Genomic DNA, 17864 nt, shown 5'->3' on the forward strand with positions numbered 1-17864 from the left:
TGTAAGAGAACTCCAGTCGAGGGCACTATAGATAATTTTCTGGGCAGCTGCCGCGACCGTTGGGACGCGTGCCCCAGTCGCAACAGCTGCTCCAACACAAACGCGTTACGATCACAAACGCGCTCTTTATCTTTCACTGTTCGCGCGCCGAATGCACCGCAGCCTGCGTATGTACCGGTGCGAGCGCGGCGTTAACGGTCGAAAAGTCATTTTAAGAAACAAGGCATCAAGCCCCGATCCGTTCAGGCGACCGGCGTGGTCTTTTGAAATCCGTCCGAAGCGGCGCGCCGTTTTCAGACACCATAAACGATATTTCATAAAAAGGGTGATTGTTTTCACGCTCCGGCGAGCCTGATTTTTCCATCGACGCGCGGGAGACCCGCGCAAAAAGGTCGAAAGGAATGCACGGTGAAAATAGAGTTTGGGGGCATAAGCGGCTACGTAGAAACGTATCAGCTTTCGTTTCGATCAGCGGCGTGCGTCGCGGGGGCTCGTTTACATAAGCGATAAAGATAAGGCCGGAGTATCGCGGACAATAAACTTAATGCTCGTTGCCGCCGCGGCGAGTTCGGCGTCTCCGATTCGTTCCAACGGTTTTGTTTTCGCCTCGATCGACCGGAGCCGTTGCTCGTTACCGTTCCACGGTATTAATCGTCATTGTCCAAGAAAGTGTAGCAGATTTTCCGCTCGAGCGATTGATCGATGACGAGCGAATTCCGCTCCGGAAGTCCGAGAAAGTTCACTTTTCTCCTTTCTTGCGGGACGCGGCGGTTTCGCCGGTGGCTGTTCTTCTCGAAATTCCCACGAGCATTCCCGCCGACGCGACGCGCCGCGCCAAGCGAATCGAGGATCGATCGACCAACGGAAGATCGATTCGGGAAAGCGCACGTGTGCGGCCGTTGACGCGGCACGCGCCGAAACGCGTGTCCCGCCCGATCCGATTCCCTTTTGTCAGCCGCTGAGTCATCGAACCTCGTTCCCGTTTTGCCAGTTAATGTTCATCCCGGCCTCGTGCCATTAATCGCGGGGACGGGGCGGAGGGTTCATCGAAAGGTTCGCAGCGCCGATGGCCGTCGAACGGTTCGAACGCAACTGCACCGATGATGCGGCTACGAGAGACAAAACCGTCCGCCAATTCCCGCCGGTCGGACAAAGGTTTAGCGAGGTACAATTGACCCGGCGAACTGTATTAATCCGCCTTTTAATTGGCCAGTAGATGCCGGCGATCCTCCGCCACCTTAATTAGCGTCGTCGGCGATCGTTTCGCAAGGACTGCTGGGCCCGTGGATGCCGAGACTTAAGCTGCCGAACTCGCGTTCCGCCGAGAAAATCGGCGGCGGGCTCACCTTTGTCTCGTTGTTTGGCAACAGCTTCGCGGAAAGGTCGACTGCCGAGCCCGTGCGCGCAAAGAATAAAGGTCAGAGTGATCCATCGTGGGACTCGGATCCCCTAAACTCGGCCTAGCAGAGAAGCGCCGACGCTTGTAAAAAGTATTCGAACACCTTGCAAATCGCGATAACTGTTTTAAAACTGGAGTCGTTGACCTGAATTCTTTTAAATGTCAATGGGACAACGACGAAAATACTATTCTTTCAGTTTACTATTACTTGGAGCGACAGAAATATAAAATCTTGAATTGTTCAATTTGCTTATCGCGACAAGGAACGAAAGTTTAAAAAGTTCGTTTTATTGATCTCGGTATTTTATGTGCATACTTAACATTCCATCAGAGCTAGCTGACTTTGCTACCAGTTGGAAGCAATTGAGGATCGTGGAATCTGTTGTTTCTTTGCGGATTTTAAAGAAGAAGAGATATAATCTTTTAATTTAATTTTTACAGAAATAGAAAAATACATATAACATTGTCAGTGATAGAGTAACAAGAAATCAGCAATTTAGGTAGCTTGACTGAACAATGTAGTTTCGAGGGAAAGATAAAATTTATCTTTCATATTTAAATTTTAAAGCATTTTTCGACTCCACTAAAAATTAAATATATCGATGTCCACTCATCTAAAGCCTAGAGAAGAAACATTCGAGGCGCAGAAATATTTGCGTTGACACCTTCCAGTGTCTCCAAGAAACCGCAGGTGCGCTAATCCTCGTAGGACGTTAGTCTAGGTCCTAAACAAACCAGCTAGATCTCCCATGCAAAGTCTAGCTACGCCTGCGATACGATCTGGCCGCGGCACATCCTCCTGCTCGCGATGCATGAGAACTGGAGCACAGACTTTACATAATGCCCGACTTATGAATATTCTGCTCGCTGACAGACCGTTTTTTCCCATCGGCACGACATCGTTCCGCGGCCGCGGAAAGTGCTGTGAGGAACGCTTGGAACAACGCGAAGGTTCATCTATCCGCCGTTGTCCCTTTCACTGCGAACCGGCCGCGTGGGAGGCCGGTTCAGGATCTCATAGCAATTTCAGCGCGAACTAGTCTTCGCGGTTCAGTCTCTTGCCGAGTGTCTCCCGCGGATAGTCTGTCCCCGTAAATTATCCGCCGGCGACTCGATAAATCTTCCGGACGATGTCCGCTTCATCCGCGTCGCTTCTGCAGCGTTGATCGCGAGAGGGCGATCGTTAACGAGCGATTAACAGCGGCGGACCGATCGGGTCGGACGCGGTGTCGTCCGACAGACCCAGAGAAACTCGATAGGAGAAGTAAAGTGAGACGTCTCGGCGGCCTTCGTGAAACTCGGCAGTGCTAATCGCGCGGCTAACTCGTGACCTATCTGCGCGAGGAAGAGCATCGCGATCGGATTAACTGGAAGATTGATCGCAGGCCGATCAGATCGGTTATTAAGGGAACCGCGGCTACCGGATCGGTGATTTCCCAAGAGATCGAGCGAAGGGGAGGCAAGAAGCCAGTGAAAACGGAGTCTGAGAAACGAGCCAGCGAGCCAGCGAGCGATCAAACCAGCTAAGCTAGCTAGCGTGCGCAGCGCCGGTGCACGCGTGCAGCGGCATAATTGAATCGCCGCGTAATCAACCGGCGTTGCATAATATTCACCGGCTAGGAAACCGAATGAAAAATAGCGACGCCGGGCCGGGTTGTTAAACCTCTGTGTTCCATGTTCTCACTGATTGGATGCGCCGCGGATTTTCGTTCTCGTTCCATTGTTGCTGCGATTACGCAACCGTCGCGCCGCGCCGCCAAGAAATCCGCGCGACGCGACCACGAGGATTTCAATTAGCTCGGTGGCGGTTAGCATAATTGGCCGGCAGCACTCGGCACCGCCAGCCAGGAAATTATTGGGGACTTCTCTTCAAGTGGACGAACGCGTCGGAATTATCACGACCAGCGAAACCAGTCTCGATTTACCTTGTCACGAGTCGATTCTCCTATCGCGCTACTCGACTCTCATTTACCTGGGCGCGTTCCATGTCACCCGGTGCGTTTCGTTCACGGTCAAGTGCTCTTTGTTCCGAAGTCGACAGGAAGCGACCGGCGACTTCCGTTGGTGGGAACCGACCGACTTGAATATGCGCGTCTAGGACGCCGTGCGACGATGCGATCGCGAGACAGGTGCGCAACTACCTCAGGCGTTCCCCTTTTGTCCCGACAGTTTCGGACAGTGCGGTGTCGGTCGTGAGTATGTCGAGCGTGGAGCTCAAGCTGGCACCGTGCTTTAGAATCCAGGCCTGAGAAGACGTAGGAGCAACTCCTAACCTAGTCTCCTAGTCGCGAAGGAGCATAGACGCTCGCCAAACAAGTCTGACGGGTTGAAACTGCCGAGCATCGAACATTGGATCAAAGATCAAGCCAAAGAAGATGAAGATCGCGGAGCTAGGAAAGGCGTCGTGCTTTTGAACCGAATCTGAAACTCGACGAAGCAACCTCGAACTTGATCTATTGGTTTGAAATTCAAACAATCGTAGAGAAGCTTAATTAGTCGCCAAAGGGCCAGAGGAAACAATGATGGAGAACGTGTACGTCATAAAGGTGAAGACGAAGCCGCCCATGTCCTCTTTGTACCCATCAGAGCGACGCTACTCGGCTTCGACAGTAGGAGGACTGTCCTTCGTTCATTTCGGCCTAGGAGCCCTTTCGTTGCTCCTGGGCAGCCTGGCGCTGTCTCTCCAAGGGCCTATCCTCTCAGCAGCCTGCTTGGTTCCCTTCGTGACAGGGGTTCTGGCTTGGCGAAGATGGTACATCGACAGGAACATCGCCATCTTCTTCTACGGCAGCTTGTTTTCATTGATCGCGGCGATCCTATGCTTCGTCGCCACTGTCTTCGACATCGCAGCTGCTGCCGAGAGCACTGCGAGACCTCTGTGGTCCTTGGAGCAGATCCTGGATCAGCATCCGACCCGCACGGAGATACATCTGAGGAACGAGACTCTGCTCAGCGAGATGACCACGAGGGAACAGGAGACGTTTAATGTCACCGACGCTTACGACCAGTTGGCGAATGTCACGCCCGGGATAGTGATAGATAACATGTCCAACATATCTGGGTACATCTTGAGAACCTCGACCAGCGTTCCGAGCGAAATGTCAGCCAACGGCACTGAAAGTCCTCCGACAACCGAGACCAAGGAGAACGTAGAACCGAGTAATTTCACCGAAGAATCCTTGGAGTCTATAAAGAGCAAAGTGATGTCCTTCTGGAAGAAGAACTATCAAGATACGTCGCATGCCAGGATCCTGCTGACGGTGAACGTTCTGGTCGCGGCGTTGCTGGAAGCATTCTGGTCGGTTCTCAGCGCCAGGATCGCGTTGAGAGGGATGATGAACCGCCTGCCGGAGTCCAGCTACTCTCAGGACGGCACCGGACAGGCTAACTCGACGGGTACAGGAGGCTTGGGGAAGAGAAAACTGCCGGCTCCGAGACCGGACATCTTGGACCACGATCGGAGACTCTCGGAGAGCTTGCAGAACCTCAGCGCTCTTCACGGTTTGAGGAATCCGGGACCAAGGCTGCCTTTGCCGGAGTCTAGCAGGGAGTTCAGGGAGAGGGTGGAGAGGTTCTTGGCGAACCAGGCTGCTCACAGAGTCGTCGAGGGATCTTGTTCTTGAGCAGAGCAGCTCGAAGACGACAACGCAGACGACGAAATCGTCTAGGAACGATGGACTGACATCGACTATATCGATCTCACACCGTAGACTAGCAGCACCTTAAGACATTGTGCAACGAACTAGTAAACTCCGTAGGAATTCCCGTCCCTCTCAGTTCGCTTGCTTAATTAATCGCGACCGAAACGCATTGTATACGAACCGCGAGAGCGAATCGGATCTCGCGGAGTCGGCCGCGATTGCGACATCGTCGCGGTCGATTCAGATACAGTTAAAGAACGGTTGTTACTCGCAACGAGTCTTGATTCGCGGTCTTCCGGGAGATCCCCATCAATCGCGATCCCAGAAAATGGTTAATTGCGATTTATTCACCTCCGACGATGAGTTGCCGGAGCCGCGGCGTTAATTAAACTCTTCCGTCGGAATCGAATTAACTGTTGCGTCACGATCGCGGATTGAACTTGAAGCGCCGAAGACGTATACATATAAAGACACGCAGACACGCTGCTTGGGAACCGTAGTCCCGTTTCCGTGCAGTGGATCTAGATCTCGAGCCGAGCAAAACTTAGCTCACAATGGATTCGGCCTTTCGTACGCGCGCATATACCTCTACGTGTTGCGAAAGTTCAACGATCGTGCAGCTGCTTGCGAAATCCCATAATCTGATATTGGCCAACGCGCAGAGCGCGGGAGTTTACCGAGAAAACCGCTGACAATAGAGCAACGCGTCTATAGATCCCGCATTCCCCGTTAAATGCTTACCTGGGCGTGTTTCTGCGACATATAACACAGCGAACGCTGTCGCTGACTGTGCCCTCCGATTCGGTCATCCAGATAATTTTCCATTCGGTCTCGTCGCGTCTCCAGCTTGCGACTGTGTTCTAATTTTGGGAAAACAGCGTCGAGAGAAGAGGGGGAACGGAGCAAAGAGTGTGCATGTGCGCGCTCCTCGAGTTTATTAGCCCTCGACGGAGTCGCCTTGAGGAGTTATGGGAACCTTGACCGACGGTTTCTTTACAAAACGAAGCTTTATTTCTCATAATGATCAGTTACATCGTTCGACTTGCTACGTAGATCGCTCTTAAGGTACACTTTATCGAGTAAACAACGTTAAACTACTCGGGCCTCAATCCACGCTCGGGTCCCGGCTAGAAAATATTCATCTGCCTCGCTGGTTACGCAACGAGCGGCTGGCAACGGCGATAAACGGTTCGACGATAGTCTAATCTGTCGTCGCCAATCGTGTCGATTCGATCATTCGCTAGTACATCTTGGTCCACCTGAATTTGTACACGGACTGTCCCGCGAAGTCCGCGCTGTTCCTTAAAATAAAAAGAAGACTCGTAGAAACGGGAATGTAGACGTGAAGGTCGGGGATCCGTCGCGAATATCAGCTGCGCCGGGACGGGTCCATCGATTTGTCTCCGTAGAATCCAGCTGACCGACCGTTGAATGGCAGTGACCGGCCAATTAGCGGATTCGACGGGACGTTCCGGCGACACTGTAAATTCGAACGCGTAAATTGTGAACGGCTGTTGCAACGATTAGCGGCTAAGTGCGAAATCGAGCTGACATCTAGCAAGGTATTGGCAAGAGTAAAGCACACGTTTGTACATGGACGTTTCTAACGAAAAGTCGAAGGAAAGGCCCTACCCCGTTACGAAGCAGCGCGACTTCCGGGTACATACTTTCTTGCCAACGGAGCGGCCTTTCCTCCGGCGTTTCACCTATCGAGTTAATTACTCCCTTTCCTCTTCACCGTGAGTACGAATTCGCTTCGGCGCACATCGATTAATGCTACAAACAACACGGGCGACATCGCTTAATTAACAAAAATACCTGGCTACGCAGGATTGCCCGCAAATTTGCCGACGAACCAGCGACGCGATCGCGACATCGTTCGCACAGATCGATTGCGCGGGCCACGATCTGCTCCCGGAGCTCGGTAAGTGGCCCCTCGTGGGCGGTGCGTCGCGGCAAGTGGGCGTGGTTTAGCGCTCCGCGGGCTGACCGGAGCCCACGCCCGGCTTAGATCCTAACGATTAAGGTTTACGCGTGTCTTACGCTACAGCACGAGAAATCACATCGCTTGCGACTCTACGAAGGACCCGGTGGTCCTACACTTCGTCCTCCTTCGAAACGCAATAAAAGACTAAACGGGCACGGTTCTCCAGTGATTCTATCTCGGAAATCAAAGGACGAGTTGTACTGTGAGTTCTGTTTCGTTCGAAATTGTTCCGCGGCTCCTTCGTCGAGCATCGGAGACCCTGTCTAGACGGATTTGGTTCTCGTGACTTTTCAGGGCCTCGTTGCTTCGAGTTCTTCCTGGACGCTGACAGCGAAGTCTCCGACACTCGGCAGACCTACTCGTAAAGCGATTACACGTTCACCGGTCGAACATTGTCGTCGGACTGCTGCTGTTCGCCGCTCTGCCAGCCAGAGTCCAACGTGGTCGAATCGCTGAGACAGCACTGAGGCGTCTCCTCCTCCTGGCTGCTTCTATAGTCTCTATAGTCTCTGTCCCTGGCTCTGTCGGTCTCTTCCACTCTGAAGTATCCCGACGTAGCTGGGCCCTCCTGAAGCTGCTCGTCGTCCTTCGACGCGTAGTACGAGTATCGTCCTTGCTGGATCACCTCGTACTGCGCGTCGGGAGCTAGGAACGGTCCTCTGGCGGTCCTGGGCTCGTCGCTATTCGCATAATTGTCGGACGGTATGTCGCCGCTGTCCGATGGCAGCGGGAGAGGCAGTCTGGACCGTTTCGACAACTGTCGTTTGCCTAATCGAGCTGCTAGGTAGTCGACGCCTTCCGAGTGCTCCGCACCTGCAAGTTCGTGGATCGTTATTCTTGCATTCTGATAGGAGAATCAGGGACTATAAGAGCAACGCCTAATTACGGTAAGGTGGTACCAAAGACGTAAGAGGTATCAAGAGTATCAGTCACTTCGGGAGGCCATGCTAGCGTCACACGTTATAGTAAAATTTGAGGCTTAAGCCACTTTTCAGCTTATCGTGATGTTAGTTATTTTACAACCTAAAATTCCGTAGTTGAGATACTGCTTACATATAGATTGGAAACAGTTGACCACTCTAGAACCGGTCATTGCAAAATTCAAGCGTTAGAACGACTTCTAGTCGTCTTTGGATCCCTTGCAACTTGCTTGAGACACATATATACGTGTTTTCCACGTGCGTATAGTAAGACTATCTTGGATTGCTTCACGGCCTCACGTCAATTCAAAGTTCAAGTGCAGTATCTCAATTAAGAAACATCTACCAGCACTAGCATGACCTATCAAGATTGCGAATAGTCTACGCAGCCACTGTTTTTGCATTCCATGTAGCAGCGGATTCTAGGATCAGCGGAGGTATTTATGGACGCCAGGCAATTGGTCTACCTTCTTTTTCCACAGCCAGGTCGTAGAAACTACTTTCAGGGCCGCAGCAAGAGCTCACATCGCCAAAGTACAGTTCGCTCTCGGATTGCTTGGGCCCTGGGTTCGCTTCCTGTTGAAACGCACCGTTCTCCACTCCCTTCAAGGGCTTCCTGATCCTCCTGCTCTTCATGGTGCCCTCGTTGACTCCCTCAGGGTCGGTGCTGTTCGATATCTCCTCGGCATTCTCGTAATTATCCGAGGGACGCTTCGCTGGCCTAGGTCTGTGATCTGGAAGCCCAGATTTTATTTTATTTTATTTTTATTTTTATTTATTCACGGGCCACTGACCATTATCAGATAAAACAAAACGAGTCGGAACAAAAAAAGGTAGACCAACGCCGTGTACATGGCGAAGAAAATGTAGTGAACGCGTGAACGTATAATTCTGATACATACTGAGTAAATGGCAGGAATGGTTAAGGGGTTGAGCAATCTATACGCTCGCGATCCGAGTACATTGATATTAATAGCGAAGGAGTCCAATTTTAGTGCTACAGTTATTGGAAAAGTGTATGGGTACGACAGGAGGGATCGTTATCTTCAACGCCGGTAATGTAGATCTGTAGAGGAGTGGGGGAGCATTGTTACTTTGGAAGGAGCATTGAAAACAACGCACGAGTGGGTTAGTCACTATTCCGTGAATCGCTTTGGAGCAAGAGTTCTTCTTAGTATTGTAGAGTTAATTCTAAAACGAGACATTAACGCACAGCAGTCATAGTCAATTTTGGAAGCAACGACACAAAGTATTTTCTGCTGGACAATTTGTAGCACAAGGAGATCATTTTGACCCTTTGCACTACGATTTGCTGCAATGTTTAAACATTGGTAAGAGAGCGGTAGAATTTGACCTCAATTTAAGACACTGATACGATATTGATAGGACAAACGGTTAATAAAATCGACCTCCTAAGCTCCTCAGGCATCCGAGACTTCCTCACCTTCATTGTTCTCGAAGTTCTCTATCCGTTTGGCGATCCTGGGCCTCTGCTCGGCCACTTGGGGTCTCCTGGCGGGGCTGTTGGGGTCGCTGTACGGCGGCGGCGGTCCCCAAAGCGGCACAGGAGTCTCCAGGACGCTGTAGGATGCTGTGCTCGGCGTATAAGGCCCGTTCTGAGTGTTCAGGACGGAGTAGGGCCCGCTCGGTTGCGAGTTGAGCACGCTGTAGGGTCCGTTCGCGTTCTCGGCGTTCGCCTCCGTCTGCCTGGCCTGAGTGTGAAAGCCGTAATTGGAGTCCGGGCTCGGCGCTGGTCCCCTGGATCTCGACCAAGGCAGCCGCCATCTTCTGCAAGATTAGAGACGGTGCTGCATTTCTTACGGTAAAAACGCCGCGGCGGAATTTGATGCTCGGGCGGACGGGCCCCGACGTTTTTCCCAGCGGGTAAGAATTCGCAGCCGCGACGATGTTTCTCGGAGATCGTATCGTTCCGTGTATATCGAACCGCGGGGCCGGAATCGCGGTTTTTATCATCGATCTCGATGGAAACGCGAACACGCCGTCCGTCATAATTTATTCGCCGGGAGCCGTCTCTCTCCGTTTCGCTCCCTTAAAAGTCGTCGGCGGAATGCGGCTTAATTGATGCCATACATTAACGGATTACCGGAATACAATGCGGCGCGGCGACGGCGGTACCCGGGCGGCTTGTTTACGAGTTTGTTGTACCCCGTGTAGAATCGTGACGATCGTGAATGAAATCTATTGAATATGGATCGTTCCCGCTCGCGAACCAGCACGTGAACATCTGAATTGCATCAATAACCGCTCAATGAAGCGCACCGCGATGCAGAAGTACTGAAATTGCTCCGACGACGACGACGACGACGACAACGACAACGACAACGAAGACGATCGAGCGTAATCGCGGTCATTACGCAATCGACCACGCGTCTCTTGAGAACAACTTTGTCGTTATTCCTGGAGTCGATGCGACTTTAACGACGCGACATCTCTCAATTCCGCGGTGCCGGTCGTTTAACCTCTGTCGAGGCGTCGGAACCGACCTTGGACGTGGGAGATCAGAAAACCCATCGATCTCCGAGGGGTTTCGGTTGCCAAGCCGATCTTCGCGATTGCCTCGGCTCTCGCTGGGAACGTCGACGCGATTCCCGTCGATCGCGCGAACGAACCGTACCTGGATGGTGCCAGGTCTGGATTAGGCGTGTACAGGTTTCCCGGGGTCTGGGCCCACCACGGACTCGCGCCGCCGCAATCGTTGCAGCACCCGCAAGATCCTGTCGGCGGTCCCACGGTGCCCCCCTGGCCGTACAGCGATCTGCATCTCAGCTCCAACTGCTCCCAGTACATCTTCTTCTTCTCGTGACTCAGCAACTGGTAGACCAGCATGCAGGAGAATATGCAGGCGAGGATTCCGGCGACCGAGACGCCGAACAGGGCTCTCAGGCAAGCGTGGAGCGCGCCGTGGACGGCCTCGCAGTGCGGCGTGCCCTCGAAGAGCACTCCGGGGTCTCCTTCCGGGGCTCCGTAACACGTGCACGACCTGGCGCAATGATAACAATTGACTCCGGGGTCGTTACGGAGTTAACAGTCGCTCGTACCTTGCTTTGACAGTGTACACGCATTTCCGTAGACCTTGCAGCCGCGACATATGGATGACGGTGGTGGTGACGGTGACCAGTACGCAGACCAGGGCGCACACGACGCCGACGGAGCCGCAAACTTTCATCTAACCGACAGGAAAAAAAAAGTGGCAACGGTTAGCTCGATGGTGTTCCGGCGGGGGGGACATGTTTGGATGATAGGATTGCGTGTTCTACCCACCAGAAGCCCGTATCTGTGCTTCCGCCTCGCGAGCAGCATGGTGAACAGCCCCATTAAAATTAACTGCAACCGCGCATTGAATGTAAATGATTATTTGCTACATAGTTCGTGAACGATTTCGAAGAGCCGTTAATCTGTACGGATCTAAGGTTCTCACCATTATGCCAGGAATGTAAGACGGTACAGTCTCAAAGAGTGCTAGGCTGGCCGTGTGGGCTGAAAGGACCGCGTGCACCGCCAAAAAGAGACTGCCGACCGCGGCGCTCAGCCCGCCGCACAGACAACAAAGGACCACGTACTTCTTGCAGCAGCCGCCCTCGCCGGTGTGGCCTGTAAAATTAAAATCGGTCTGAAACGGGCTGATAGCAAGCCAGCGATAAACGTGCCCCTCTCTCTCTCTCTCTCTCTCTCCCCGTTAGTTCTAGCCACAGGAATCTACGGCAAAGAATATTTTCCGTGGATCGAAAGACGGCGGGGCCGCCGAGTTCCGCGACGGTATCTCGCGTCGAATCTTCGTGTCGCTATCGCCTCGAAGGATCCCCCGTGAAACACGAAATAGCTCGATGCTCGAAAACGGAACCCCCTTTGTGAGCAACTATCGACTCTTTTCAGAAATCGTCCCGCACGACTTATTCCAAAGCGAGGCGCCTCCGCTTCCCGGGATAATGATTGTCCTCGCGTGAGAACCGGCAACGAGCTGCGATCCGACCACAGACCGAGACGTGCCCGCGATCCGAGTTTCTTCGAATCTTCTCGCTCCTGATTACCCTGCTCGATCCCAACTAGATCCTCGAGTCGCACGCAAAACGCTAGTTCCCGAAATTGCCGACTACGGCCGACCAAACGAATTCTTCTGCATTTTTTGGTAATTATCCCGGATGTGGAGAGTCTTCCAACAATCTTTCGGAATGTGGCACGGTTCGATTCCGTGGCAAAGAATTCTTCGGGCAACGAACGGAGCCGCTACTACGGGGATCGAAATTGTCATTATTCGCGTTAAGCATCGGACAAGTGGCGAGTTTTTAGTGGCAGAGAGAGAGAGAGCCGGCTCCATTCTATCGGCGGCCGGGCTCGACTTTTGTTGTCAAAGTTCGCGATTCAGCCGACCACGCTGTATTGGAAATTCCGCCAATGAATGTCGAACGATAGAAGCCGTCGGTGCTGCGTCGCTTCAAAGACAATGGCGAATTCTCTATCTCTCTCCGCGAAGAGACACTCGAGAGACAGAGGGGGACAGAGAACTTTTTAATCAGGTTCCCCATTACTAAGAGAAGGGTACCGGTGCCTTTCTGTCGAGGAACAAGCGGTGGGATCACCTTCGGTAATTAAAAATCTAATTATTTTTCCGTCTAGCGGCGGAGTCAGCGTTGCGTTACGCGGCTGAATTGAAATCTGAAATAATTCTCTCTCTCTGTTGGAGAACGCTCGAGGATCATCGGCGCCGCGGACGCGTTCAATTTCTGTCGTCGACTTCTGAATGAAAATTCCATGACAATGGGTCCGCTCGGCGAAACCTGCTCTAACTTTTTGACAGTCCTAACCCATTGTCAGCGCCAGAAAATAGACCCCTAGGCCCCCGGAACAAAACCGGAGGGTTTCTTCGAGAAAAACTGGCCTCCTTTGGCGTCACTTTGTGTCAACGAAGAGGTTCCCAAGACCCGGGATCCCCTTTTCAATGAGAAAATCCTTTTCCCCGAGACACGCAACCTCGGTTTAACGCGGTCCCTTTTGAAAACTGCCCGAGAAAATCGTGGACGACCTGCAGCTATTCCAGAATACCTGACGCAGTTCGGAGCATTGCAACCTGAGCTACCTGCGCCGATGCGGTCAGCGTTTTGGAAAATCGAGGCATTTACGTTCGACTCGGGGCAATGTATCGCGATCTGAAAAGGAGCCGTTGGTTTCCCGATCCCACGGATAAAGCGACGGTTGCCTTCCATTCGCGCGATCTCTCAGCGTCGATCTAACGGCACGAAAATCGGAATAGAATCCTCAAGAATCTATCGAACCACCATCGGGTTACGGTATCGAGCAGGCGTTTATTAAGGAACTCGTCGATACCTATTTTTACGGCAACCTTTCCTCGTCCACGTGACCTTCCACGACGCCGCAGCGTATTTTTTCACGGGCAAAAATAGAATCGGCCGTAGTAGAATACGTTGGTCGCGGAGGTTTTCCGTGGCTGTTGCTCCCGCGTAACCGGAGCGAACCGACGACAAATTCGAATGCCTACTCGCGGCGATTAATTACCAAGAGACCGAGCCGATCCATTAAGCCTTACGCGAGCCGGCTAATAGCGGATTATACGGGCTCGGATCGGGCCGGGGGTTGGAGGACCGATTGATAAATTAACAAGAAGGGTTAATCGGCATACCGCAGGGGTGAGGGTAGTGCGATCTCGGGAAGTGCGCGTGGTTCGCCGGATGCGGCAAGTGGGAATGAGCGTGTGCCGCCATTGTGAACGGATAGCCCTGGTTATCCATCTCCATTTCCGTGCCTAGCCGGCATCGCACTATCTGCAGCACTGGGTACCCGTCCATCTTCCACGAAATATCCTCCGGAACCGAACGGGACTCCTCTCGCCGCCACTTTCTCGTCCTCTTCGGCTTAGCACGTGGCCAATGTTTATCCGCCCGGTAAGCGAACGCGACAACTCCACGGTCTTGTCACTGAATAATCCGGTCGGCACACGAGGCGAGAGAGATAAATCGACGTACCACGGACACGCATCGACGTCTTCGACGCTTATGGTCTACGTTTGCGCACCGCGTGTCATCGCGAGGGGATCACTTGCCAAGGTCAACTCTCCCGAACGCACTGTCCCGTCGATCGATTCCGCACTGCGATCTAGAATCCTCGCCTCGGCTAGGAACGGTTGCTGGCCGAATGATTCCAAAGTCACCGGGGCGACGCCTCTTCGTGATCACGGTTCACCCTTGTGGCCCGTCACCGCACAGCTTAGATCACCACGAACGAATGCGACAACAACTCCGGGCTGCTGCACGAGATCAACGTTGACCCGCACGCTGGGGTGTCCCACAGGTGGTGGTGGTGGTGGCGATTCCGGGGGCGAACGGCAGCCTCCGGGATTTCTTTGAAAGGACCTCCGGGTCCGCGTTCCTCCCACGTCCATTCACTCGATTCGATGCCGCCGACCGTAAACGTGTTGCAGCTTGTTGTTCGATTCGTGGTATTCTTCGACACGATGCTCGCTTTGGCTCCCTGGCTCCTCTCGGTTGCTGCGAACACCGACTGGTCGATATCCCGTCACGATCCCAGCGACCCGGCGCGGTCGAGGGTGGAAATTCCGCAGGGGTTGCGTGCGGAATCGGTCAGCAGCGCTTTTCGCGCGTCGATAACCCGCCACTGATAACGCGGGGGGAGTAGAGCTCCCATATGGCAATCTGGCAGACGATACTGCAGCGACCGGGAGATCATCTTCGGGGTGGATCGCGAACGGGGGAGCTAGGGTCTTAGTTTAGGGCTGTGAGAAAATTCGGCGAGAAACGACGGAAACTTTTGAAATTAGTTCGGCACTGATCGAGTCGAACACGAGGTAGCAGACGAGGTCTAAGATAGGTCTTCGGACTCCGAAGAGATGTTCCACTACCTCTAGAGGGAACTACCCCATTTAGACGCGTTGCATCCGGCGATTCTGTTAAATAGACGCTCGCAAATTCTATTTGGATACTCACATTGATTGGCAGACGTTGTTTCGTACCGCCTGGTCGGCCTAGGGGGTGGTCTAGGCGGCAATGCTGGCGGTTGATGCGTTCTCGACGCCACTTCAACGCTGGCGTCGCTCTCGCCCTCTTGCCCCCTCTTGTTCCCCGCAGTCTGCATCACGTGGCATTGACACTTGCTCTTGGAAGGAGCCGACACCTGAACGAATGACACATTCTTACACATGCTGCCCGGGGCTGTTTCGTTGCATGTCCCCGAGATTCGCGGACTTGCATCGGAATTGTACCTGTATCGAGTCGACCCCGATGAGCGAGGAGTTTTTGGTATCATTGTTTTGCGAGTGCTGATGCCCGTGACTATGAATGTGGCCATGATGGTGGCTATGGTGCTCGAGACTGGACGGTGCCCGGTCCCTCTGTCTGGAGTCGGGGTGGCCCGGGTGCAGCGCGTGCACTTGCTGCAGATGATGATGATGGTCGTGAACGTGGTCGAGTCGGCTGTGCGTTCTCGTGTTAGCGTTCGACGAGGAGGACTCGCAGGATATGCCGGAGCTGACATGATGATGGTTCACGCTGGAGTGTCCGGTCAAGCTGCCAGACGAGCTGCCGCGATGATGACCGGCCAGGGGTGTGGTCGACAGGCTGCTGTTGGCGTTCACCGCGTGCCGATGAACCGCCGGTGAACCGCCGTGATTCAGCATGCTCGAATTCGAGGACGCGCCGCTCATGGCGCTGGACGTCCCGTGATGATCGCCGGCGAACCCCGGGTTCGTCGGATAATGACTGCTCAGCGCCGCGGCGCTGGCCAGGCGATGATGACTGGTCGGCGAGGCTCTGTGAGCCATGCCGGAAGACGCGTTCGGATGATGATGCGTGTTAGGGTTGCCGACGGCGGCCTGGCTCATCGGATTCGGGCCGGGTCCGCTCAGCGGACCAGGATTCCCGTGGACGTGGCCGGCGAGGCTCGGCGCCAGGTTCCCGTGATGATGGCCCGTCATTCCTTGCGGTCCGTGCGGATGATGCACGGTGGCCGGCCCGTGGTGATGGCCGATGCTCGTGGCCTTCGCGTTCCCGTGGTGATGATGAGTGTGCTGCCGCTGGTGCTGCTGAAATCCCATCAGCCCCTCGGCCCCGTCCAAATTCCCGCCGCTCCGGAAGTTGTCCGTGCCGTGCTTGTGGACGTGCGCGTGACCGTCCCCGTGGAAATGCCCGTGGACGTTGCGATCCGCCGACGCCGGCTCGTGATGGTGCTGATAAGGATTCAAGACCTGCTGAATATTCTTCAGCTTATCTTTGCCCGGCGCGGCCTGCTGCTTTGGCGATAACCCGGCCGCATGATCCTCCAACTGCTTGTCCAGATCTTTCGCGGACGCTTCCAGCAAGCCAGCGCTCGCCTCCAACAAAGGGCTAGGGCTCGAAGTTAGGCTGTGTTGGTTATCCTGCAGGCCGCTGCCGGATTCCTGAACTCGCCTCGCGGCCTCGAACGCCAAGTTTCGAGAGAGATCCAAGTTCCTCGGGCTGCACGAGAGACCGTGCTGCTGCTGCTGCTGCTGCTGCTGCTGGCCGTGCCTCGACAAAATCGCTCCCTGGCTCTCGATCGACCGCGGATTCGGCGACAGGCCCGATTGATGATCCATGATATCGACCGACCTACTGTTCTCCAAATTGATCTGTTGGCTTTCCTGGTGGGACAGCGGACTTTCCAATCTCCTTATCGGCTCGAAGGCGCTCTGGAGAGCCTCCAGACCCCTAGGGAGTTCTTGATTGTTGGAAATTCTTGTGCTTCCCACGGCCCTCTCCGCCCTGTCCCGTTGCGCTCTCATCGAGTCCATGCTGCTCATCGCCGAGCATTGGCAAGAGTGTTGCGGACTTTCCGGAACGTCCAGGTCGGTGGTTAATTGCGGCTGGGACATCTTTCTACCTGAAAGCCACCGTAACGCCAAACAATTACTGCCAAGATACCAACCGCGGTTACGAGCGCGCCGTACGACCGACCGGCATCTTCTATTTCCGATAAGCCGCGGTTCATTTCGCCCTGCTATTTATCGCGCGCGGATATCGAACGTCCGTCCGCGGCGTTCGCCGGCACGTATGCGCGATCACGATCGATCATCGTAGAGTAGAGGATCCGCGCGGAGTCGGTCGCCGTGCATTTCTCACATCTCGTCGAGAGGCGATTTATTCGCCGTCTAGCCGCCGCCGCGGCTCCTCAGCTTGATGAATCGTTTCGGATTACAAAACAGCGGGAGACAGCGTGTAAGCACCGTGTACGCGTGAAAAATAAACGCGATAATTTCGTCCCCGGAAACGTTTCCCTTGCTGCGCCGCAAGTCCGTGCGCGCAAAACCCGGGACACGTGGGAAATAAAGCGAAGGACTTCGACGGCGCGCCGCGTTAAAACGTTCCTCTGGTAGTCTTTCGATTCGGCGGACAATTTGTTGTCTCCCGTTGCGTGGGCGTGGCCTGGCCCGAAGTAGGCGAGGCCTCTTAGCTCCGAGAAGTTGAACGGAGGAGCGGGATCGCGATTATCGGTTCTAGCCGGTATTAATGGACCGCGATCGCGGAGGATCGTCGTACGCGGCGGGCGGTTAACGAACAAACGAGAGCCCCCAATTACTCCGAAGACACGCGGACGCCGGGCGCGGCGTCGGCTATCGCATCCGTTCTGGACGCGGAAGCTCGCCGAAGTTCGCCGGCCTATTAGCGCCTTCCGTCGTTAAAACTTTCGAATGGCTGCCGAAGAACTTATATAAATATCGTCGGCGGGCATTAGGCGTTTCTCCTTTTGAAATTCCCGAGGAGCCGAGGCCGCCGCTCTCCTATGGCCCGGGCCATTGTAGTTATTTAAAAGAATCCCCGCCCTCGAACTCGCGGGGCGCATCGGGGCTTGTTAAGAAATTCTTACGAGTCTCGGATAATAAGCATCGGCCGGAAAGCATCGTTACGTATCTT

At 54.0% G+C, this 17864-nt stretch overlaps 2 protein-coding genes across 2 annotated transcripts; one reads left to right on the top strand and one right to left on the bottom strand.

The window, feature by feature from the left end:
- The first annotated feature begins 2480 nt into the window (after positions 1-2480).
- LOC144467822 (uncharacterized) lies at positions 2481-6630 on the top strand. Its single transcript, XM_078176783.1, has one exon. The coding sequence runs from the start codon at positions 3919-3921 to the stop codon at positions 5020-5022; it is 1104 nt and encodes a 367-aa protein (XP_078032909.1). The 5' UTR covers positions 2481-3918; the 3' UTR covers positions 5023-6630.
- Positions 6627-16825, bottom strand: LOC144467821 (uncharacterized). The gene is made up of 9 exons (XM_078176782.1): positions 15200-16825; positions 14925-15111; positions 11387-11559; positions 11230-11292; positions 11007-11134; positions 10583-10948; positions 9392-9735; positions 8415-8681; positions 6627-7840 (listed from the first exon to the last, which is right to left on the bottom strand). Exons 1-9 carry the CDS (start codon positions 16823-16825, stop codon positions 7398-7400), a joined length of 3597 nt encoding a protein of 1198 aa, XP_078032908.1. The 3' UTR covers positions 6627-7397.
- Positions 16826-17864: the final 1039 nt, after the last annotated feature.

The sequence above is a fragment of the Augochlora pura genome, chromosome 3, assembly GCF_028453695.1.
Source record: "Augochlora pura isolate Apur16 chromosome 3, APUR_v2.2.1, whole genome shotgun sequence".
Classification (NCBI taxonomy): Eukaryota; Metazoa; Arthropoda; class Insecta; order Hymenoptera; family Halictidae; genus Augochlora; species Augochlora pura.